General features: G+C 43.9%; 1 protein-coding gene across 4 annotated transcripts; it reads left to right on the forward strand.

Annotated features, from left to right (window-relative positions):
• The first annotated feature begins 4,269 nt into the window (after nucleotides 1–4,269).
• Ftsj1 (FtsJ RNA 2'-O-methyltransferase 1) lies at nucleotides 4,270–20,115 on the forward strand. 4 transcript variants are annotated; one of them, XR_010046527.1, is made up of 13 exons: nucleotides 4,275–4,618; nucleotides 6,041–6,196; nucleotides 6,443–6,512; nucleotides 6,607–6,697; nucleotides 7,195–7,273; nucleotides 9,017–9,069; nucleotides 9,155–9,208; nucleotides 9,295–9,397; nucleotides 9,494–9,577; nucleotides 10,032–10,129; nucleotides 10,209–10,406; nucleotides 10,592–10,633; nucleotides 15,314–20,115. XR_010046527.1 is itself a non-coding variant. In XM_013144319.3 (12 exons), exons 2-10 carry the CDS (start codon nucleotides 6,076–6,078, stop codon nucleotides 10,403–10,405), a joined length of 852 nt encoding a protein of 283 aa, XP_012999773.1. In that variant the 5' UTR covers nucleotides 4,270–4,618; nucleotides 6,041–6,075; the 3' UTR covers nucleotide 10,406; nucleotides 10,592–10,633; nucleotides 15,314–20,115. The 4 variants fall into 4 exon arrangements, 2 of the variants coding, with proteins under 2 accessions (XP_012999773.1, XP_063101869.1); XR_010046526.1 differs by having other exon boundaries at nucleotides 4,281–4,618; nucleotides 10,026–10,129; XM_013144319.3 differs by lacking the exon at nucleotides 10,032–10,129 and having other exon boundaries at nucleotides 4,270–4,618.
• The last annotated feature ends 3,408 nt before the right edge of the window (nucleotides 20,116–23,523 follow it).

Genomic DNA, 23,523 nt, shown 5'->3' on the forward strand with positions numbered 1-23,523 from the left:
TTAAAAAATGTTTGATAATACATTATACTGACTAGAATTTAGGAGCACATTTTTTGGTGGGAACATAAATTGGTAATACTTCATTGAAGTCACTTTGGAATAGCTATGGTTCTTTAAATTTAATCATGGCTTGAAGCTTGTTAGTTCATCAGAGTAGGATCTCTATCCCCACTTAAAAGTTTTGTTGGTTCAGTAAATCATACCCTTGTGCAACATTTGAGTTCAGCTTGTTCAAAGTCATTTTTGGCCCACTGCATTGTCACACAGTTGTGTAATCCTAGCATTCAGAGGTTGAGGTAGGAGGATCTTTATGAGTTCAAGGTCAGCCTATGCTACACAGCAAGTTCAAAGCCAACTTTAACCGCCCAGTGAAAACCTGTCTCAAAAAACAAAGTCATTTGCTGGTTGTGCTACATAGAAAATTGAAGCAGGAGGATGAGAATTTAAGGCCAGCCTGAGTAATTTAGTAAGACCTTGTCTCAAAATAAAGAAAAAGGGCTAGGGGTGCAGCTCACTGGTGGAGCACTTGCCTAGCATGTATGAGGCCCTGGATTCCATCTCCAGCATGGAAAAAAATCAGTAATTTTGGGTCTTATCAATTGTCCTGAGGAGATTCCTAATTTTCATTAATGTAGGTCATTGCTCAGGAGCACTGAGAAGTGGGAGCAATATAACAAAGGAGTTCACAGCAAAGGCTTTCCTAGCTCTGCAGCTATGTGGCCCGGGAGCAAGTTCCCACCCCACCCTGTGTGTTGTGGTTTGGGTCTAGATACCTCACCAAAGCCTCATGCAGTTTTAGGTGGGGGAATGGAGGTGGCTGGATCTAGATTGTGTTATGCTGGGATTAAGGGTATGTGATTACCAAATCAGTCCAGTGATTGGTTTGACACTGCCCTAATCCCAGCAGCCTGGATACAATACAAATGGGGCAGAAAGATGCTGTTAAGGTCCCTTGTAGCTTTCTTACAGTTTGTCCGCCATAAATGGTTGCCCCTCTGCCACGCCAACCTGCCTTGGAGCCAGCCAATTATGGACTCAAACCTCGACAAGCTGTTAATCAAATAAACTTTTCCTCCTGTAACTTTGGACATTGGGTATTTTATCTTGACAAGAAAAATAACTGAGATGCCATGCCTCAGCTTCCTTGGGGGCACCATAAGGGCTAGTGCAGAGGGTTGCTGAGAATATTCGATGAAATAATGAAGGAAGAATGTTTAGAACAATGCTTGACCATCATAATTGCTAATTACATATTTGTAAAAGGATTTAATGAATGATTTTTAGTCTTCTTTTTTTTTTTTTTTTTTTTTTTTTTGGTCTTTTTCATTTTTTCTGGTACCAGGGATTGAACTCATGACTGCCTGCTTGCAAGGCAGTGCTTATGCCGCAGAGCTAAATCCCCAGCCCCCTAATTTTTAGTCTTTAATGTGGCCTTTTATGTAGGTTCCCCACTGAGTAACACTCCGGTGTCTTATGGTCCTTTAAAGACAGCAAAGCAACTTTTTCCCGGACTAAGTCTGCCCCTTCAAGCCAAACCCCTTTACCTGGAGCTGTGCAGATGTCCCTCTCTGGGAAAGAGCTGATCTGGCAGCTCCACGCTCCTTGACCTCTTCAGAAGGCTGACAGGAAGACACCTTTGCTCTCAGTGGGGTGCCAGGTGGGAACTAGAGGTCAATATCCTCCTTCAAGAAGATCCTGGGGAGTTCAGAGCCTGGCTCTTGTCCCCCAAACTCCTGGCCCTGCTGGAGGAAGCAAGTTGCTTTGCCAAAACTTAAACATCTTCTTTGTAAGGTGTAATAAAAAAGGGATGGGGAAGCATCTCATCATATTTTATCATTCTTCAGAGCTTTTATCACCACCTGGCAAAACCTTATATATTTATTTATTTAATAGTATTTATTTATTTAGCAATACTGGGCACCCTTTTTTTTTTGAGACAGGGTCTTGCTAAATTGCCCAGGTTGGCCTTGTATCTACAATCCTCCTGTCTCAGCCTCCCAGAGTACTGAGATTACAGGTATGCACCACTACTTCTACTGTATCTATATTATTACAGATAATTTAGTAAGTGTATAGATGCTAACATATTTATTTATATTGATATATTCATTTATATATGTGAATATACTGTAGGTTTTATACAATATACAAAATGGACAAAATATATATCATTTATATTTTTTGCATTTGCATATAATGGTATTTTTATTGTCTACTGCAATGCAATTGCTTATTTGTTTGTTTGTTTGTTTGTTTAGTACTAAGAATCAAACTCAGGACCTTGTGCATGCCAGGCAGGTGATATGCCACTGAGCTATATCCCTGAACCTTTGGTTTCTTTTTTGAAACAGGTTCTCACTATGCAGTCCAGGCTGGTCTCCAACTTGCATGGCTTGCAATGTAATTTTTGTACTAACTTTTTTTTGGTGTTAGGGTTTGATCCCAGACCTTTATACATGCTAGGCAAACACTCTACTGCTCAACTATATCGACAGTACTTTCTGTATTTTACTTTGAGACAATATATCACTAAATTAATTGCCCAGGCTGGCCTCAAATTTATGATTCTCCTAACTCAGCCTCTAGAATGGCTGGGAATATAGCCATGTGCTGCTAAGCCTAGCCTATACAGCAACTATTATACATCACTATATTTTATATGATCTTATCTATATCATATTAAATGGCTTTTCTATTATGCTACATGGCCTTATGCATACTAGGAAGGCACTGTACTACTCAGCTACACCCGTAGCCCAAACATGTCTACATGCTCACTATAATATAACCCTCCCTTAGCTCAGTTCCTTCCACTGTAAACTGGGGATAATTATGGTAAGTAACTCATATGGCTGTTGTGAAGACTAAAACGAGTGAAAAAAAATGAAAGAATTCTGTGATGTACCAGAGACAACTTGTACAGGTTTGCAGGAATCACTTGTTCAATTTTCAGGAATTTTGTGAATTGGATGATAAACAACTATTGTTGAAAATGAAATGCCAGGACTAGGGATATAGCTCTGAGGCAAAGCACCTGCTTGGCAAGCACAATGTCCTGAGTTCAACTTCTGGTACCATTTAATAAAATGAAATGCTAGCCAGGTGTGATAGCTCCTATCTGTGATGCCAGCACTGGGAAGGTTGAGGCAGGAGGATTGAACTGAGTTCAAGGTCAGCCTTACATATTAAGTTCAAGTCCAGCCTGAAGTACATAGCAAAACTGTCTCAAAATCAAAAGCAGAAACAACAAACTATACCCTTCCAAGGTAATTTAAAGGTAATACTCAAAACTCACCATATCCTAACTACTTTACTGCATTTCAAACATTCCCTATGCTCTTGAGGTCATTTACCCTTACAGTATTTTATCTGTATGGGATGAGTAGTACGTACTGTACTACTCATATTTAGAGACTATATTTACATCTCATATTTAGAGACTATACACAAGCAAACTGAAATCTGACCAGATAATACTGTGCAAGCCATAGAAGCTGGCAAATGTTAGGAACTAGTCCCTGCCCCTGCCAAAAGTTGGTTAGTCATTTACTAGAACACCACTGAAAATTTAGGACAGTGCCCAACACATGGTAAACGCTATAAGAAATTTCCATCATCATATTTTGTGCACTGGGTCACAATGTGTACGGTATTTTTGGTAGATGGGAATTAAGAAAGGATAGGTCAAAACTGGGCGTGGTGGTGCACGTGTGTAATTCCAGAATTCAGGAGGCTGAGTCATGAAAACTGTCCCTAGTTCAAAGCTAGCCTGGCCTATATAGTGATTTCAAGGCCAGTAAGCTACATAGATGCGATCCTGTCTTAAAAAAAAAAAAGAAAAGAAAAGAAAAAAGAAATGGAAAGGATAGAACAGTTTCCTAAACGACACCTTTTTAACCTTCAAAAATGCTGTAAATTTCTGTATCGTCTCTGTTTCCCAGGTGGAGAGGATTCTGAGAGGTCAAAATAATAGAGTGCTACCAGCTAGTGGAAGCGGGATGTGAAATTGCATCAGAGTAGCTTTTGTGGGCTTTATCAACGCACTCTGCTATTCAAGCCCTCGGTGTTAATTTCACTTGGAGCCAAGAGTAAAAAGAGTGGGCCGGATCGTGCTGTTGCATCTTGGGAAATGTAGTCCATAGATACACACACACACACACACACACACACACACACACACACACACGAGAGAGAGAGAGAGAGAGAGAGAGAGAGAGAGAGAGAGAGAGATCCAAAAAGGGCCGATTTTGGCCCCGAACAATAGCACAAAGAATCTCTCTTACGTTGCTATGTTCGATCACATAGTACGTAAGTTCTGCCCCCTGTTCGTGAGCGTTGCATGCTGGGAGCGGCTGTTGTGTGACCCAGAAACGCTGACACTACCTGTCTGGATCCACGTGCTACGTTCTGGTCCGGTAGGGCTCTCCGTGGAGCTTTGGGGTTCTGCTATGCCGAGTTGACCCCCCCCCCTGCGGTGAGCATTAGGCATGGTGTGGCAGGCATCCGAGTCAGCTAGGAACACTAACCGAAGCCCTGCCATTTCTCGCTGATTGGCGCGCTTGCCAAGGCTCAGGCTGCTGGCAGACCGGTTTCCTCCCTCCTCGTCCTGCCAGCTAAGGTAGGACCTGGAGCACATAAGACGCAGATTCTGGCCGAGTCTGGAGACACTGCTGTACTGTCCCGCCGGCAGAGTTAGAGGGAGGTCGGTCCTAGGTGCTACAATTGCGTAGTCCAGACATCTGGTACCGGCTAGGCTGCAAACCCAAAGGTTATCTACATAAAGGGACTAGAATGCGGGGCGAGGTCAAGGGGCTGCGGTATGTGGCAACCCCTGGAGCCGCCTGAGTGGGGTGTAGTGGTCCCCGTGGAGCTGTGGTTTCCCAGGCAATGAGGATGCACTGGGGACATGGCCAGGGTCTGTTAATGGAAGGTCGGTGGACTGCAAGAGTTGTATAAACCTGGCGAGAGCCATTGAGGATAGATAGGGTGTGTTGGTTAGTTGATTAAGAAAGGGGTTAAAATAGTGGGGAGTGGACGGGGGTGCGCGTGACCCCTGAGGGATTGATGGAGACATGCTATTCAGCGAGTTAATGCAGAGCGGCAGGGTATAGTAATGAAGATGATAACGGTGAGTGACTGGAGCAAATAATAGAGAGGTAGGGGACACGATCAAGGGACTAATGAAGGCAGTGATGAAAGAAGAGATAGTGAGAGGCTGATGGGATATTGTAGTAGAACAGAGTAAGAAGAGTAATAGTTGTTGGGATATATGACTGAGTGATGAGTGAAGGGCAGATGGGCAGCAAGAGGAGAACAGGAAGCTGATGTGTGAGTGTCAGGGAGTAACTGGATGCACGTTAATGGCAACCTACCAGGGACCAATAGTGTGATCTGAGGCCTAAAGTGGAGGGCTACAAAGTAACAGAGCAGAACAGGCAGCTAATATGCAATGATATTCTAGACCAGAAGTGGTGAACCTATAGCACATATGCGGCAGTGAGGTGTTTGTGTCATTGAAAGCTCTATCACTATCAATGCTCTAACCATTAATTACGATTAAACACATAGTAATAACTGCAGAGGGCCTAATCACTCAAGGAATTGATGAAGTACAGTATAGGTAAACAGATTAAGAGAGTGGGAGGTAGTGTTAGGGTAATGGAAGTAAAAAGCAAGGATTATTGGGGGCTGATAAGGCTCTATGAATCTAGGGACAATGGAGGCAACTGCCAAGATGGTCAGTGAGATGGTAAAAGGTGTGAGGTAGGTAAAGTCACAGGTTACTAAGTGGAATGTCAGTGACAGTGACAGGTAGACAAGGTCAGTTATGGTTCATCTGTCAGGAAAGCATTGAGTTTGTGGATCTGAGAGTCAAGTGATGGAGCCTAAGAACTCAGTGACAGGAACCCTGAGCTGTGGACTCTGGTCTTGTGCTGAGTGAGCTGTCATGTTGGTCACATGAGCTTGGTCTTGGGTGTACATGGTTCTCTCTGCCATGAACAGGTAAACTGGTGGCCTGTTCACCTTGTTACTGATACAGGTGGCATCAGCTAATCAGCAGGTGGGCAGTGTGAGATGGGACGAACGTCAAAGGATAAGCGGGATGTCTACTATCGCCTGGCCAAGGAGAATGGCTGGCGGGCCCGCAGCGCCTTCAAACTGCTACAGCTCGACGAGGAATTCCACCTCTTCCAAGGTCCTAAGGCGGGTCAAACACCCAGAGGTTGGGGTGGACATGGGTGGGCTAGGTCGCCAGAGCTCCCTGTGGCAGGCAGGCTGACTTGGACAGTCTCTAGGGTGGGGAGACAAGCAAGAAAATGACTGAATCTCAAAGAAGAGTGAGCACTCAACAATGGATAGGCATGGACGCTCCCCAGCAGAGAGGGATGAGGAATTGTAGAGGTGGTTACAACTGACCAGTACATTTTCCTTGTGTGCTTAGGTGTGACCCGGGCGGTTGACCTGTGTGCAGCTCCAGGCAGCTGGAGCCAGGTGCTGAGTCAGAAGATTGGGTAAGTGGGGTGGAGGGAGTGGGTGAGAGGGGCAGCCTGGATGAGGGAGGGGCTGTGAGTAAAATAGGGCTGACATGGGCCACATTGTCTACAGGGGCCAGGGGCCTGGCCATGTGGTAGCTGTGGATTTGCAGGCTATGGCTCCCCTACCAGGTGTGATACAGATTCAAGGAGACATCACCCAGGTGAGAGTGTGACTGCAGGTGTTGTGGTGTGTGGGTGGGTAAAACAGAAGAGAGAGCTTAGAAGGAATAGAGAGAAATTGGGTATGGCATAGTAGAGCACCTGCTTGGCCTGCAAGAGGCCCTGGGTTCTATCCCTGGATCACAGGCAGGATCAGAGATCATATAACTCACCATAGTGGCACATACCTATAATCCCAGAACTCAGGAGGCTGAGGTAGGAGAATTGTGAGTTCTAGCCCAGCCTGAGCCACATAGTAAGACCCTGTCTCCACATCTATCCTCCCCTTAAAAAAGATTAGTAGCACAGAAACAGAGCCAACAGGTCATCATTGCAGAGAGACCACAAAAAGTGATGAAGCCACGTCCCAGAGATGAACCCAGTCTTACTTAGACTAGCATAGCCTGAAGACTTGGCTCACTTGGGAGTACCAGGGCCAGTTGGACTTGGGCACTAGTGGGCCACACTGGGTCACTTACCCTACCCCCTCTCTCTGTAGCTTTCCACTGCCAAGGAAATCATCCAGCACTTTGAGGGCTGCCATGCAGACCTAGTGGTGTGTGACGGGGCTCCCGATGGTAAATGAAATGGGCAGGGGGAGGTGATATGCATGTCCTCTGTGTGTCCCACCTTGGTTGACTTTCTGTCTCTTTCCTCTGGTCACAGCTTCCCCCCGTCATACACATACCTAGCTTCCTCGACTTCCTGCTTCTGCCTCTGTCTTCTCCCCTGTCCTCACCCCTGTTGGGTTTTTTATTTTTTCGATGCTAAGGATCAACCTAGGACCTCACACTTGTGAGGCAAGGGTTCTGCCCTTGAACGCTGCTCCTAGTCTTCCCTTTGAGTTTTGTTCTTTTTGTCCACCCTTCCTTCTCATCTCTCTGCACCTATCCAATTCCCTCTTACTATTCATACTTTTTAGTTCTTTGTTTGTAACACATTTGATCTAGCATTCTAGGAGGTTGAGGTAAGAGGATTGTAAGTTCAAGCACAGCCTGGGCAACTTAGCAAGACCCTGGCCCAAAATAAAAAATGAAAACCTGGGATATAAGCTCTGTGTAGAGACCTTAAGTTCAGTCCCCAGTACCAGGAAAAAAATTTGCTGAACACTTGTTTTGTTGGGAAAGCATTGGTACATAGAATTACCCTGGTCTCTAACTTCACGCAGCTGATGTTCCAGTGGGAGCCAATGGAAAAGGAAATAAACAGTTGATCCAGACATAGTGGCACATGCTTATAATCCCAACACTTGGGAGGCCGAGGTAAGAGGATCACTGAGAGTTGAGTTTGAGGCCAACCTGGGCTACATAGCAAGACCATCTCAAACCAGAGAAAAAAAGAAAGAAAATAAACAGCTGAGCTAAGTGACAAGTTTAAAAGTGATAAAGCCAGGTATGTGACAGATGCCTGTAATCCCAGCTGCTCTGGAGGCAGAAGATCACAATTTAAGGTCAGCCTGTGCAACAGAAGCATAAACACTGGGAATGTAGTTTAGCTCAGCACAAAGGCCCAGTCTCCAATAGGCAGAAAAGTAGGGGGAGGTGACAGTGCCATGGTAAAGATGTTGCTTTTTTTTTTTTTTTTTTGGCTTCTGAGGACCAAACTCATGACCTTGTGCTTGTCAGGCAGGCGTTGTGCTGTGTGACTTGTCCCAGCCCCTATTTTGCCCCTTTTTTGGTAAGATAATTGTTTGGGCAACACCAGGAGAGGGTTATAGGCAGAAGACTGCATGGCTTGGGTTGTGGCAGGATCCCTCCTTCAGGTTGCTCAAGTGGTGGAAAGGCAGGGCCAAAAGCAGGGGTCCTGGGAGGAGGAGGTCCCTGCAGTAGTCAGGTGAGTAAGAAGTGGCAGAAATGGGGAGGACTGATTGAGGACACCTTTTGAAATAGAGCTGCCAAGATTTGCTAATGTCTGCAACTTGAAATTTGCTGATATCTGGAATGTAGGTATTAGGAGAACGGTGTCAAAGGGAACTAAAGTTTGGGCCAGAATATCTAGAAGGCCCAGGTGAGACAGTCAAGGAGCAGTTTGGACAAGAGGTCCAAGAGTTTGGATTTGAACTTGTTAAAGCTGTAGGGTATGGTCTGCCAACTGAGCTCAGAGTGACCATCTGTTGTTGCTTATATGTGAAGTTATTTTAGAATTAAAATGACTTACTTCCTAAGGGTCAGGAGCTCTGAGCATGTATCCAATTGGCAGGTAGTAATTTGTACCCAGAACCTTAGTAAAAGCCTGAGAATGCTGTTTTAGTCATCTCATCTCTGGTGCAAGAAGATATATAGAGCCCAGTGGGGCCTCTAATGCTGTTCCTCTCGCTGCAGTCACTGGCCTCCATGATGTTGATGAGTACATGCAGGCCCAGCTCCTCCTAGCCGTGAGTAACCTTGGCCATCCCTGCCTTCCTTCAAACCCCTCCTGCCTATCTCCACTTCAGCCTCAGCCGTCTGTCCTGCCCACAGGCTCTGAACATTGCTACTCACGTCTTGAAGCCAGGGGGTTGCTTTGTGGCCAAGGTAAGTACTAGGGAACCTAATAGAATGGAGAGAGTGGTTCCTGGGGGCCACCCTCGTCCCTCCATCTCAGCCTCTTCACCCTGCAGATATTCCGAGGCCGGGATGTGACTCTGCTCTACAGCCAACTACGTGTCTTCTTCTCCAGTGTGCTTTGCGCTAAGCCTAGGAGCAGCCGGAACTCCAGCATCGGTCAGTAGGGTAGAGGCTGGGGAGGCAAAGGGATGCTTGGAAGTGTGACCTGCACAAGATGGATGCGGTAGTCTTCAACATGCATCCCCCCCACAGAGGCCTTTGCTGTCTGTCGGGGTTATGACCCTCCTGAGGGCTTCGTTGCAGACCTGACCAAGCCTCTGCTGGACCACTCATACGGTGAGAGCCACAGTTAAGGGCCGTCCCTGGGGTTCTATCTCCCACCGCATACACTGGATATCTTGAGGCAACCTCAGCCCCACACCACAAAAACTGCATTTGACTAAGGGACTTCTGTCTTAGGAAGCCACTCAGTCATACCTGAGGAAGACAATGAGTTGTACTGTATGTCCCAAAGTGAAAGAGTCATCCACGTCAGACTTTTGCCCTATGAGGGAGAAGGTCCAGTCTGTGTATAATAGAATGTAAAATGGATATGAGTACTGGGAGAAATCAGAACAGGGGTGTCAGAAGGGGTTGGTGGAGGGTTTCCCAATGAGGAGATGACCTGAAGGAAAGTTGCTGAGGGGAGGTTGGCTCGTAGATATGTTGGGAGGACTAGGTACCCATACTGTGGCCTGAGTCATGACTGGTCCTGTCCTCAGTCTTTTCCCTGCCTTTTCCTAAGACTCAGATTTCAACCAACTGGATGGCCCCACCCGCATTATTGTGCCTTTTGTGACCTGTGGGGACCTGAGCGCCTATGATTCAGACCGCAGTTACCCACTGGACGTGAGTGCCCTGCCAATGGGTGGGGAGGCTTTCCTAGTTTCCAGGGCCTCATAGTCTCCTGCCTCTTGTGTTTCTTCAGTTACAAGATGGCTCCGAGTACAAGTATACTCCACCCACACAGCCCCCCATCTCACCTCCATACCAGGAGGCCTGTACATTGAAGAAGAAGGGGCAGCTGGCCAAGGAGACCCGTCCTCAGGACTGCCCCATCAGCAGAGTGGATGTACCATCTCAACCACTGACCTCCCCTTAACACCACACCCTGCTGGCCCCTGAGGTCTGGAAAAGTGGCTCTGAGCCCACATTGACCCCTTCCCAGTGTGCCTCTTTCTACCCTGAATCCCATGGTCCCTTTTTTCATGCCTCCCAAAATCTGTAAAAATCAATAGGTTGACTTAAGTGTGATGAATGGAAAGAAAAATTTAGCCAAATATCTGAAACCCTTTTCTTTTCCTTGGATAGGTAAAACACAACAAACCGAACTGTACACCTTAACACATTAAGGTAAGTTTGTCTTTTACCTAAGGGTTGGAATGAAGGGCATCTGTCTTGGTTACTTTTCTCTCATTGCTGAAACATAATACCTGATGCCCAAAATGAAGGAAGAAAAGGTTTATTTAGCTTACAGTTTTTGGAGGTTTCAATCAATGCTCAGCTGGTTCCAAGACAGGGTAGCATAGCTAGGAGGCAACTGTTCATGGCAGCTACAAGCAACAAGTACCAAAAGGGCAAAAGCATGCCTCCTTTTTTCTCTTATATTGTATGTCAGCTACCTGCCCCTGGTGGGTACAGCACTCAAACTACCCATCCAGCGCTAGACAGCAAACCAATCACAAATGCTAGGCTCTGCTGCCTTCAAAAGGACCACCACCACCACCCCCCACCATGACCACATGAGGCTTTTGGAGGGACATCTAGACACAAACCATAAAATTCCAACCCTGGCCCCTCAAAGATTCATGTACACCCTTTATGTAAAAGGCATGTCATCCATCTCCAAGAATTGCCAAAATCCTAACAGTTTCAGCATTGCTGAAAAAATCCAAATCCCAAGTCTCCTCTAAGATATAAGACAAACTGTTAGCTATAAGCTCCTGTACAAATGAAAACAAAGTTAAACCCTTGACATTCAATGGCACAAGATAAACATTACTATTCCAAAGGGTAAAACAGGAAGATACAAAGGAAAGGGACTAAAGGAAATCCAAAATCCAGCAGGGAAAACATTTAAGTCCTAGAGTTCTATGTCCAGCATCTGAAGCAGTCTGATTGTGAGCTCCAGAAGGCTTGAGTGCCTCCACCCCTACGGTACTTGTGGTGGTTGTAGCTCCCACAGCTTCCCTCTTAGGCTGGCTTTGCTCCCTCCTTGCAGGTTTCCTTAGATGATCCATGCTCCTGGCTTTTCTAAACTTGTGGGATCTCCACTGCATCTTTAGCTTCACCCTCACAGCTTCACATGCTGCCCTGTCTGGCACACTGCTTTGCCTCCCAGTCCTTCTGAAATCTAGGTGGAAGCCTCCTTAACCTCATAACGCTTGCATTTTGCATGTGCCTAAAACCAGTGCATTATGGATGATGCCAAGTTCTGCTCCCAGAAGAAACAGGCTTTCTTCTATCTTGGCTGTAGGGGTCAAATTTCTTGATTGCTGAGCACTCTGAACCTGAATCTGAAAAACAATTTCTGTAAGCTGCTACCATTCTAGAGCCTGGTGCAGCTGTTACCATTTTGGAATGTGGTTCAGCCACCACCCCATTCTAGAATATAATGTGACTGCCACCATTGTGGAACATGATACTCTACACCTTTCTCCTCAAAGCCTAGTCTTTTACTTTTGCAATTTTGAGGCTGCAAAGGGTGGAGACATGCTGCTTCTTGTGATGCCCTCAGACCATCTTTTATACTCTCCTGTTCCTTCTCATCAGTTGAGATCCCTTCAGCTCTATTTTTGCAGTCCACAGACTTGGGCTTCCATTCTGGCCAAACTCAGAACAACATTTTAAATTATTCTGTTTGGCTCTTTGCTTTTGATTCTCAAAAGAAATTAGCCCCAACAGTAGCCATGCCACCACCTCAACATTAGACTGCCTAGAAATTTCTTCTGCTATATTAATTAGTCTACTTCTCTTAATCGTAGGGTATGGCAAAATCTCTGGGCATGATCAAAATGTAGACAAACTTTTTGCCAAGCCATAAAACACAGCATCTGTACTCCAACAACAAATGCAGTCCTTTTACCCAGGAAAAACCTCCTGAACCTGTTCTTTTCAAGCAGGATTTCTACAACTTTCTGGTCTTCTGATCTCTGACCAGAATCTCCCATACAGAACAGCCTAACACGTTCCAGCTTTACTCTTACAGATGACATCTCCAAACCTTTCCAAACTCTTCTCACAAGCCAATCCCAAAGGCTTTTGAATCACATGGTCAGGTATAATCACAGCAATGACCCCACTTCACTGGTACCAAATTCTGTCTTGGTTACCTTTCTCTCCTTGCTGGGACAAAACATCTGATGCCCAAAATTAAGAAAGGAAAGTTTTGGGGCTAGGGATTTAGCTCAGCAGCATAAGCACCTTCCTTGCAAGCAGGCGATCATGAGTTCAATCCCTGGTACCAATAAAAGAAAAAAAGAAAGGAAAGGTTTATTTAGCTCACAGTTTGTAGAGGTTTCAATCCATAATTTACTGGCTCCAAGGCAGAGTGGCATGTGGCAGAAGGCAACAGTTCATGGAGGCAGAAGACAGCAAAACAACAAAAGCCAAAAAAAGGAAGAACCCAAGAAAAGACTCTTTCTTGTCCCTTATACTGTATGTCAACCATACCCACTTGGGTGTAGCACTAACACCCATAATCCCATCATTAGACTGTGAATCAATCACAAACTCTGGAAACCTACCCCAATGACTACACATGGTTTTAGGGCAACATCTAGTCAAAAACCATAACAACATCTCTAAGAAAAAACTCTATAAAAGTGAACTTTTTTTTTTCTTTTTGAGATAGGCCTTGCTATGTTGCTCAGGTTGATCTCAAACTCCTGGGTTTAAGTACTTACATGCCTCAGCCTCCAAAATAGCTGGGACTACAGGCTTATATCACCATATCTGACACAGTTTCACCTTTTAAATGTTGCATCAGCTAATAAGATTACACTCAATGGAGATTTACTAGACATTCTTGCTGTCTGCTAGGAACTGCTCGAAGCTTTTACATATTCCATTTTGAGGCATTCAGGAAATAGCTGTTGAGAACATACTGTAAGCTATGCATTGTTCTATGATTGGAGGTATAGCAAGGAACAAAACAGACAAATGTTGCAATCCTTATAGAGTTACTAATTTGGGAAAGGAGTAACAAATAAAACTCTGAGCGGGCACAGTGTTGCAATGTCTATAATCCAGCTACTCAGAAGCTGAGGCAGGGGGATTGCTGGCCAATTTAGCAAGATTCTTTCTGAACATAAAAAAAAAGGACTGGTGTTGTAGTTCAGTATGTAGCATGCTTGCTTAGCATGTATGAGCCCCTGGGTTCAATCCCCACTATCGTAGAAAGAAAAGCAGTCTATGTATGCACAAACATACTATATAGCTTGTATTTCACATTTATGCGTACTATGTAATGATGTTTTTGTCAATAGTGGACTGCATACACACCAGTGGTCCCATAATATTATATCACCTAGTGATCTCATAGCCACCTCAATGTAAGTATACTGTATGATATTTGCACTATGCCAAAAATCATCAAGGATGATTTTTCCCGCAATGTGTCCCTTTTTTAAATGATGCATGATTGTATGTATAATATGTAAAAGTAATGTGGGATATGAAAAATAGAGAAAGTAAAACAGAATGAAGAGAATTAGGAATTATAGGTAGATATAGCTGTTAGCAGTTTTGAAAAGGCTGTTGTGGAAGGCTCTCCCTAGGTAATGTTTAAGCAGAAACTTGAAACAGTGCAGAGGATACAGAAGAGTTCCAGAGGTGAAACATGAGTCATGATTGATCCATAGCAGAGTTTGGTAACTCCCAAATGTTAAAGGATGTCCATTTTTTTTGACAGTGCCCTATCAGGTTATTCTGACTAAGCTTTCTCTTTAAAAAGAAACATTAACAAAATCACAGCTGGGCACAGTGGCAATTTCCTATAATACCAGCACTCCAGGAGGCTGAGGCAAGAAGATCACAAGTTCCAGTCCAAGCCCAGCATGGTGGCACATGACTGTAATCCCAGCACTCAGGAGGGTGAGGCAAGAGGATTGTTGCAAGTTGTAGACCAGCCTGGGCTACAGACTGAGCTCAAGGCAAGCCCAAACTGCATGGTGAGACCCTGTTTCAAAAGAAGACAAAAAGTTCCAGCCCATTTAAAAAGATTGACAATACTAAACATTTGGAAGGATAATTAATTACAAACTTGATCCATGCTGCTGGGAGCATATAATAGTACCATCACTATGGAAACCTGTGTGTGTGTGTGTGTGTGTGTGTGTGTGTGTGTGTGTTTGAGACAGGATCTCACTGTGTAGTTCAAGCTGGCTTTGAACTCACAATGTAGCCCAGGCTGGTCTCGAACTTGCATTGATCCTCCTGCCTCAGCCTCCCAGAGGCCGAGATTGCAGATGTATTCCATCATGCCTGGCTGCCAATTTTCTATTAAAGCTGCCAATTCCATTCCTAAGAAATTCCATCCCTAAGAAATAGGTACTAGAGAAATGACAGATACTGCTCAGTAGTGGGTTACACGCCTAACATGTATGAGACCCAGGGTTGTATCCCCAGCAGCGGAAAAGAGAAAATGATAGACTACTAGAATGGCTAGAGCAGTACTCTTTGTAGTACCCCCATTAAATCATGGTCTGTTTATAGTGGAGAACAACAACAGTGAGAGTAAACATCCTACACTTAAACAAAATAACAGCTTACAGTTAATCAATTGAGCCCCTATGTTTTATGCATTTTTCTGTATGTTTTTGTTTGCAGTAAAAGAGAGAAATCAAAAATTGTTCAAGCTTAGTGAACAATGATTATAATAAAAAGAAAGTAGATTTTTTTGTGGGGGAGGGTGCTAGTATCAAACTTAAATCCTTGCATTTGATAGGCAAACACTCTACTATTGAGCTGCATACCCCCAACCCCTGAGGGCTTGCAAGTTTGTTTAAAACCTTCTTTTTCTTTGTCTTTCAGTTAACTGGCAAGCTGACAACTCAGAAACTGCTGCCTTTCAAGAAAAACAGCTTGAGTTGATGAACTTGTCCTCAGATATCAGCAGGCCTACACAGACAAGCCATGAATGGGATTCTGCAACATGCCCATGTCTCAGTCACTTTCTCATCATTAGGAAATGGTGCCCAACACCTACGACTTAAAGAAGGAGGTTTACTTTGGCTCACATTTTTTTATTCCATAGTTGACTGGCTCCAGGGAAGAAAGGGATGAGAATGGCGTGGGTGATTATGTTTGTAACATTTCCAGCATTGCTGAAATGTTCAAGTGCAAAATTTCCTCTGAGACTCAAAGCAACTTGTAGCTATGAGCAAAAGAAAGTTAACATACAATACCACAAGATGAATATTTCAAAAGGGAGGAATAGGAAGAGAAAAAGGAACTGAACCAAAACAAGACTGAAACCCAGCACTAAGTGCTATAGCTCCATGTTCAATACTTGGGCCAAGTTATGGCAAGATGTAAACTCCAAATTGCTTGAGTGGCCCTACCCCTGTGGCTTTGCCATTTGAACCCCAATGGCTTCTCTCTGGAGGTAGTTTTGCTTACTGCCTGTAGCATTCCTCAGTTGATGTTCCATTGTTCCTGGCATCTGTAACTTCCTGGAGTCTATTGCACCTCCAGTTTCACTCTCAGTTTCATGCACTGACCTCCCAGGTCTTCTGAACTCCGGGTGGAAGCTTTCTAGACCTCATAAGTCTTATAGTATATTTGCCTGTAAAACAAGCACTATGTAGATGATGCCAAGGTCTCCCACCAGCTCGCACAGTAGCTGGGCCCTTTATATCATTGTTGCAAAAGCCTCAATGGCTGAGCACTGTGAACTAAACCCTAGGGAACCAATTCCCTAGGTAGCCCTTCTCCCGCATGGTGCCCTGAGGTTCTCTTCTCCAACACATTTTAGCCTCAGAGGGGTGGGGTTTTGCAGATTTCTGTGGTGCCTTCAAGGCATCTTTCCTATTGTCCTAATGTAAAGTATTTGGCTTCTTTATAATGTTAATCTTTTTAGCAACCAAGCTTTCCTTGTCCAAAACTTTACAGGCCTCAACTTTACAAGAGCTTCCTTTTTGGTGAAACTTAAAACATTTAAAGTCACTGGGATGTTCCATTTGCTCTTGATTCTCAGTATATATCTGGGTAAAGGCTGCCAACAATACCTATGCCTCAGGCTCAACATTGGTCTGCTTTGAAATTCTCTCCCCGTAATTTAGTAATCCAATATCTTTTATTTCACTGCCCCACTAAGTCTCAGGATATGAACAGAATGTAGACAAAAATTCTACCAGAGTGTAAAGCACATGGCCTGGAGCCCAATTGCCAATAGAATTCTTGTTCCCAACTAAAATCTCCTGAGCTTGGTCTTGATGGCTTCTGCCTTTCACCATTCTGGCTTATGAACTCTGACCACAATCTCCCTTGAAGCTTGGCTTACAATACTTGGGCTTTTCTAGCTACGTCTCCAAACCTTTTCAAATACCCCTTCCCTCAAGAACCAGTTACAAAGGCTTCTAAGTCACATGGCCAGGTAGCATCACAGCAGTATCCCACTTGTACCAAAATCTGCCTTAGTCACTTCTTGTTCCTGGAATTCAATGCTTGACATTAGAGGTTTGCCTATAGTTATATGGCTCCAGGGCAGAAATGGCTTTGCTGAAGGGCCTGTTACTGAAAAAGGCTGCCTACCTGTTGGCAGCCATGGAAGGAGATGCACTCTTTGGGTCACATTCCCAATGACCTTCCTCTTCTGACCAGACCTCATATCCTAATAGCAAGTCAGCTATAGTGCCATCCATCGTAGTTCATAACTTACCAAACACATGAGGCTTTGAGGGCCATTTTAGATCTAAACTGTAGTACTACATGAGGAGAACAAGGAAGGAAATAACACAGAAGTCTGTTGTGCTGTGGTGAAATTTTCTTGAGCTGTGCAAGGTCTTACCTCATAAAGCTATATATTCTGACTCTATGATTTCCCCATAAAGTAGGTCCTTCACCTGATAGATGTCAGGGGTAACCATGAACTTGAAGAAAACATTTCACCTTTATTTTCACTGATATAACTAAAATTTAGCTTTATTCCCAGACATTGGATTTAAAAAATCAGAAGCAGTATACAATTTTCTACTATGGCAAGACACTTTATATTATAAGACTGTTACAGGCATGTTGAAATATTCATTCCCCAACAATTTGGGTGATCTTCTAATTTGATGTTCTAATTTTAAAACCCCTTTAGCCAGGCATGGTGGTGCATGGTTGTAATCCCAGCATTCTGGAAGCTAAGGCAAGATTACAGCAAATTCAAGGAAGCCTAGGCTTTACATGGTGAGTTCAAGGCCAGCCTGTACTACATAGCAAGGTCATGTCACAAATATTTAAAAATAAATAAAAAGCCCCTTTATTACTGCATTCCAATTTTCTGTAATATATAATAATAATTATATATTACAACTAGTTTTTATTGTAGTCCTCTGTGTGTGCGCATGCGTGCCCACCCATACGTACTTTAAAAATATTGAGTGATGGGCTAGCAATGTGCAAACATCTGGATACCCAGACTCGGGCACATGTGTGCACTTTTTCACTCACACTTGCACATTCATGGGCAGCCCCTTATAAACCAGATAGGCTTTAGGGTTCTGCTAGACCACATCCGGTTTGGGTCACAAGAGCTGGAAATCATTCTATCCACTGAAAAATTTTCTCAAGTCTTCCAGTGTATGAGACTGCGCTAGTCAATGGCTGTTTCTCCAGCTTAGGACTTGTGCATCTTTCTGGCTATGTCGGCTTTCTACTTCATCTCTAGACTTCCTTTACCTTTGAAGAGCTGGATGTTGAGGGGAGATTCAAGCTCAAGTAGCACCTTTGGGAACTGGGCCACTTTGAAACTGTAGAGACAGAAATTACCCAGTGCAAGGCTGATAATTGCCATCCACAAAAATGCAAATGAAATTAGGCCTGTCCTGGTAATATTGTTACTGTGGATGCTGAGGCAGAAGGATCCTTTGAGCTAAGGGGTTCAGGGCCACCGTGGGCAACATATCAAGGCCCAGTCTTTAAAAAGTTCAAACTGCAAATGAATTTTGTCCTATAGAACACTTAACTGATTCCTACCTTGTACTAAAAGATGATTCCACCAAATATTAATATAGCAAGTTTATTTCAATATCCCTGGTTGCCTGTGTATGTCTGATTTTTTCCCCACCAAATGCAGTCACATTGATTTTCTTTTTTAAAAAAGCAAACAACAGGGGCCTGGGGATTTAGCTCAGCGGCATAAGCACCTGCCTTGCAAGCAGGCAGTTGTGAGTTCGATCCCCGGTATTGATAAAAAGGAAAAAGACAAAAAAAAAAGAAGCTGGTTATGGTGGCTAATGCCTACAATCCCCTGAGCATAAGCACCTGCCTTGCAAGCAGGCAGTTGTGAGTTCGATCCCCAGTATCGATAAAAAGGAAAAAGACAAAAAAAAAAAAGCTGGTTATGGTGGCTAATGCCTACAATCCCAGCATTTGGGAAACCAAGATAGGAAGATCACATTAGTTAAAGGCCAGCCTAGATGACGTAGTGAGTATAAGGCCATGATCTGAATAGCAAGGCCCTATCTCATAAATATATAAATAAATAGAAAAGGCAAATGACAAAACCTAGTTTGCCAGCTTTTTAAAAACCTAAGCTCAACATTACATATTTGAACAGTTGTCTAAATCTTACTAAATTGTCAGCATCCATGCACATCCTGAAAACATCTTTAAACTTAAACCAGAACTATATTACCATTAATGCATTAATATCTTTCATTTCTGAATGCTGAAGAAATGGAGATTATATCTGTGTAGGACTCTTCCTGGCAATGTTAGTTTCACAGTCGGCAGACATTACTTGGTTCACGTCTCAGACACAATGAGAACAGATGCATACTGCTGTTTAGTGCTACTCCAGAGCCAAGACTTACCCTGAATTACATTTAATAAAAACCTAAGTGCATACAGAAATTACAACAATGTTAAAGACTGGCAGCTGTTCACTCTTTCCCTACTTTTACTTGACCCAAATCTGCTCTTTGGAACCTGTTTTTTGTTTTCCTACCTGTAATAAAACTTTGCTATTGTTAAAAAAAATTGGTTTTTTGAGACAGGGTGTGACTATATAGTTCAGCCTTGAACTCACTATGTACCCCAGGCTGGTCTCGAACTCATGGCAATTCTTGTGCCTCAACACCTGACAAAAAACAGACAAAAGCAAACAACCACCACATGCACAATTTTAAAGGCTAAAATGGTCCCAAGAGATATTGGGAAATGGGAATAAAATGTTCAAATGAGAAGGGGAACAGGGAAAGTGGAGGCATAAAGGAAAAAAGAGAAGAAAAAAGAATAGAAAGAGAGCTGAGTGTAGTGGTGCATGCCTGTAATCTTAGCATTAGGGAGGCTAACGCAAGAAGATTGTTTCAAGTTTGAGACCAGCCTAGGCTACAAGGTGAGCTCAGAGCCAGCCTGAATTGCATAGCAAGACCCTGTCTCAAAAAGAACCCCCCCCCCAAAAGAGAATAGACAGGAAAATAGAAAGAAAACTTTTGTAAATAAGGAGATGAAGAGAGGGTAGAAAATAGGAACAAAAGAAAAGACATATTATGTACATGTATAAATTCTCTATAATGAATGTGATCATGCATATCTAAAATGTATCAATAAAATTTTAAAAACTCAAAGACTAAAATAGTCCTAGAGTGTGGTCTTAACAATAAACTCAAACATCTGTGACAGGTTGTGTGTGATGTGCATCTGTGATCCCTTCACCAAGGAGGCTGAGGCAGAAGGATTTCTGTGAGTTCAAGGCCAACCTGGATTATATAGTGAGACCGTGCCTCAAACCCCCAAAACAAATCATCTATGACAAATGGGGGGGTAATGAGCTGTTTATAATACTTTAGGCATAATTATAATGAAAGTCAAGTACATTTGAAATCAAAAATAATGTTACTGTTAATCTTCAGTGGTGCTTGTTGTAGTTTAACATGTTTGTTAAATGTGTGCACTGAATTACGTGTTATCCAAGCATAGCAGCTGCTTCTTACTTTTTTATCATTAACAGCTTCACTGGCCATTTTCTTCAAAGTCTACCCTTTCAGACTATTCTCAACAATTCACTTCATGGCAATTTTTCTGCCATTAACTATTTCAGTAGAACTTGATATAGATGTGAAGTGATATTTGATACTAGTAATTAAAATCAGGATCGGGGTGAATGCTAAGCATGCAGTCTACCAACTGAGCCATACCACTAGCAAATAAAATTATTCTCTTGTTTTTTGGATTTTTTTGAGACAGGATTTTGCTATGAAGTCCAGCCTGACCTCAAACACTGAATCCTACCTCAGCCTCCCAAGGCCTAGCATTATAGTTTTGTGCCTCTGCACTCACCTCCAAGTAAATTCCTTAATGTGTTTGATATATATTTGTATGATAATGATGCCCTGCATCAACCAGCTCACAGTACACCTGAGGTCTCCAACAGAGAGGACAGGGTCTTCCTGAAGTGATTCTCAGGGACTAGAACTAGGAGATAGTGCTAAACCCAGGCTGTCCTGGACTCTGCCTTGCCTCTAGGGCCGTGGCACACCTCCAAACAGAGTCAGCCTCCATTACCACCATCCTGACCAGTGGCAGTGCTGAAATGCCCTCTTGCCATCCTGGGGCATGATGTGGGAACACCTGTGCGAAGAGTTCTATTTTCAAGTTATTTCAACTGCCATCCCTCAGCTTCTTTATCAGTACGTGGATATAATTATGGCTCCTGCCATCGGTGATGGAGATAAGACAACAGACCTGAAGCTCTTCAAATTGCCGACCCAATACTTATCAATATACAGCAGCTATTAGCTAGTAGGTCTGTGCTTTGTGGAACTTCAATGATAGATCAGTTGTCATTGCTGCTGTCAAGGTAGGTTTTTGCTATGTTGTAAGGCTGCTTCAGACTCCTGGGGAAGTGATCCTCCTGTGCTTGCACAAGCACATTCAGCTAGCGATAGGTTTTTTGTCTTTTGTTTCATTTTTCTATTTGTTTGATGTTTGTTTTCTATTTGATATTTGTTTTGCAATACTGGGGATTAAACACGGCCTTTGCACTGAGTGACATCCCCAGCCTTTTTTCTATTTTTTATTTTGAAATAGTGGGGGGTCTTGCTAAGTCACTGAGTTGTCCTGGCTGGCCTCAATCTTGTGATCCTCCTGCCTCAGCCTTCCCAAGCACTAGGGTTAGACATGTGTCACCATGGCCAGCTAATGGCAGGTATCTGTGAAAGGCTGCTTAGGACTCTCTGCAGATGCTGGCATAGGAGGGCCCAGCTATGCCACCTCTAGAGATGACACACAACAGATTTACTGTGAGTGATGGATGAGGGACAACACGCTGACCAGGAGTGTATGCCTGGCTTACTCTCTCTGGAAACCCATGTTGCCATACAGAGGATCGTGGGGCCCAGAAGACAATGGGAAAGAATGTAAGGCAAAGGGAATTGCCAACAGGTATCTATGGGGTGCTCAGGGTGGAGTCAGTTCTCAGGGCCTTGGATCTCTTCTCTACACGAGAGGCACTTTGAGCTGCTGCTCTGCTGAGGACCTATGTGGCCACTTTTGGGGACCAGAAGATAATGCCTGACTAGCAGCGGGAGCTCCCTCAGCCCAGACTCTGCTCTTGCAGAGAAGTCCACCAGATAAGAATGGAAGCAAAAGAAGAAGAAGAAGATGAGGAAGAGGAAGAGGAGGAGGAGGAGTAGGAAGGGAGAAGGAGAAGAGGAGGAGGAGGAAGGGGAGGAAGGGGAAGGAAGAAGGAGAAGAAGAGGAGGAGGAGGAGAAACCATGATGCAGTATTGGTAGTGCAAGCCTGTAATCTCAGCTTGTGGGAGGCTGAGGCAGGAGGACGACAGTTTTGAGCACAGCCTGGACAATTTAGCAACTTAATGAGACCCCTCTCAAAATAAAGGGTGAGGGATGTGGCTCAGAGAAAAGGGTCTACGTTTAAACCTCAGGGGTTGCATTCTGTGACCCGAGGGAGGTCCCTTCCAGTCAAGAATCCTGCCTATGCCACTGGCATGCACTGACCAATGTGAAGAGTGGGAAGATCGTCCATCTGGGCTGAGAGGGCAGGAAGGCAGAGGCATCCTCTGGGAAATGTATGTTGCAAAGGGAAGAAACACGATTCCAGCCAGTATGAGTAGAAGGGAATTGCCTGCCAGTGAGAGATGTCTGTGCACCAATAAGTATAGCACCTCCTCTTTCTGCCTGGGCCTCAGCATCCCCTCCCAGTGAAGAGCAAGAAGCCCTAAACTATAGAGAAACTACTGTGTCCTTTCAGTGCCAGTAGCAGCTTGCACTGTCTGGCTTGGGTCATACACTGCTTCTGGAGTCTACACTCAGGATGACACTTTGCTCTGGTTGGCCAGGCTAATCTAACCCCACAGGAACTATGCACAAGCCAAGCCTGGAGATATATACCTGTGATCTCAGCTACTCAGGAGGCTGAGGTGGGAAACTTGAAAGTACAAAGCTAACCTGAGCAATGTAGGAAGACCTCATCTCAAAAAATAAAAAATAAAAAGGGCTAGGGATGTATGTGGCTTAGTACCTCCTGGGTTCAATCATCAGTACTGAAAAAACGAAAACCAAACCCAACAGAACCACATGCAGTGAACAAGATGAAGTATGTCATCAAAAAGACATGGAAGCAGGGCACAATGGCTGTAATCCCAGCATTTGGAGAGGCCAAAGCAAGAAAATCACAAGCTCAAAATCCTGCCTAAAATTAGAGGGCATGAGAGTGGAACTCTATGGGAAAGCACTTACCTAGCAAGTATCAGGCCCATCCCTAGCATCATGAAAAATAAATAAAAAGAAGAGGAAAGGAAGAAAAGAAGAGAGTGGGTGAAAGTACTGTAAGAGGCCACCATTAAATCTTTCAGGAAAACCACTTGCAGACTTAGTCCTTTTCTGTCCTCTATTTGGAGGTTTTCAGTTTGTTTGGTGTTTTTTTGTTTTTGTTTTTTGTTTTTTGGGGGGTTTTTTTTGCCCTTTTTCAGTACCAGGTATAGAACCCAAGGCCTTCACACTGAGCTACATCCCTAACCTTTTTTATTTTTTATTCTGAGATGGATCTTGCAGAGTCACTAAGTTGC

This window comes from Cavia porcellus, unplaced genomic scaffold (assembly GCF_034190915.1).
Source record: "Cavia porcellus strain 051 isolate PalLab524CR breed Dunkin Hartley unplaced genomic scaffold, mCavPor4.1 scaffold_3, whole genome shotgun sequence".
NCBI classification, from domain to species: Eukaryota; Metazoa; Chordata; class Mammalia; order Rodentia; family Caviidae; genus Cavia; species Cavia porcellus.

What these genes read in the sequence shown, in the direction of transcription:
- Ftsj1 (XM_063245799.1), top strand. Translation starts at nt 6,076, where the DNA reads ATGGGACGAACGTCAAAGGATAAGCGGGATGTCTACTATCGCCTGGCC. An exon ending in GTGCTGAGTCAGAAGATTGG is followed by an intron (nt 6,513 to 6,606) that starts GTAAGTGGGGTG and finishes CATTGTCTACAG; the next exon opens with GGGCCAGGGGCCTGGCCATG. An exon ending in TTCAAGGAGACATCACCCAG is followed by an intron (nt 6,698 to 7,194) that starts GTGAGAGTGTGA and finishes CTCTCTCTGTAG; the next exon opens with CTTTCCACTGCCAAGGAAAT.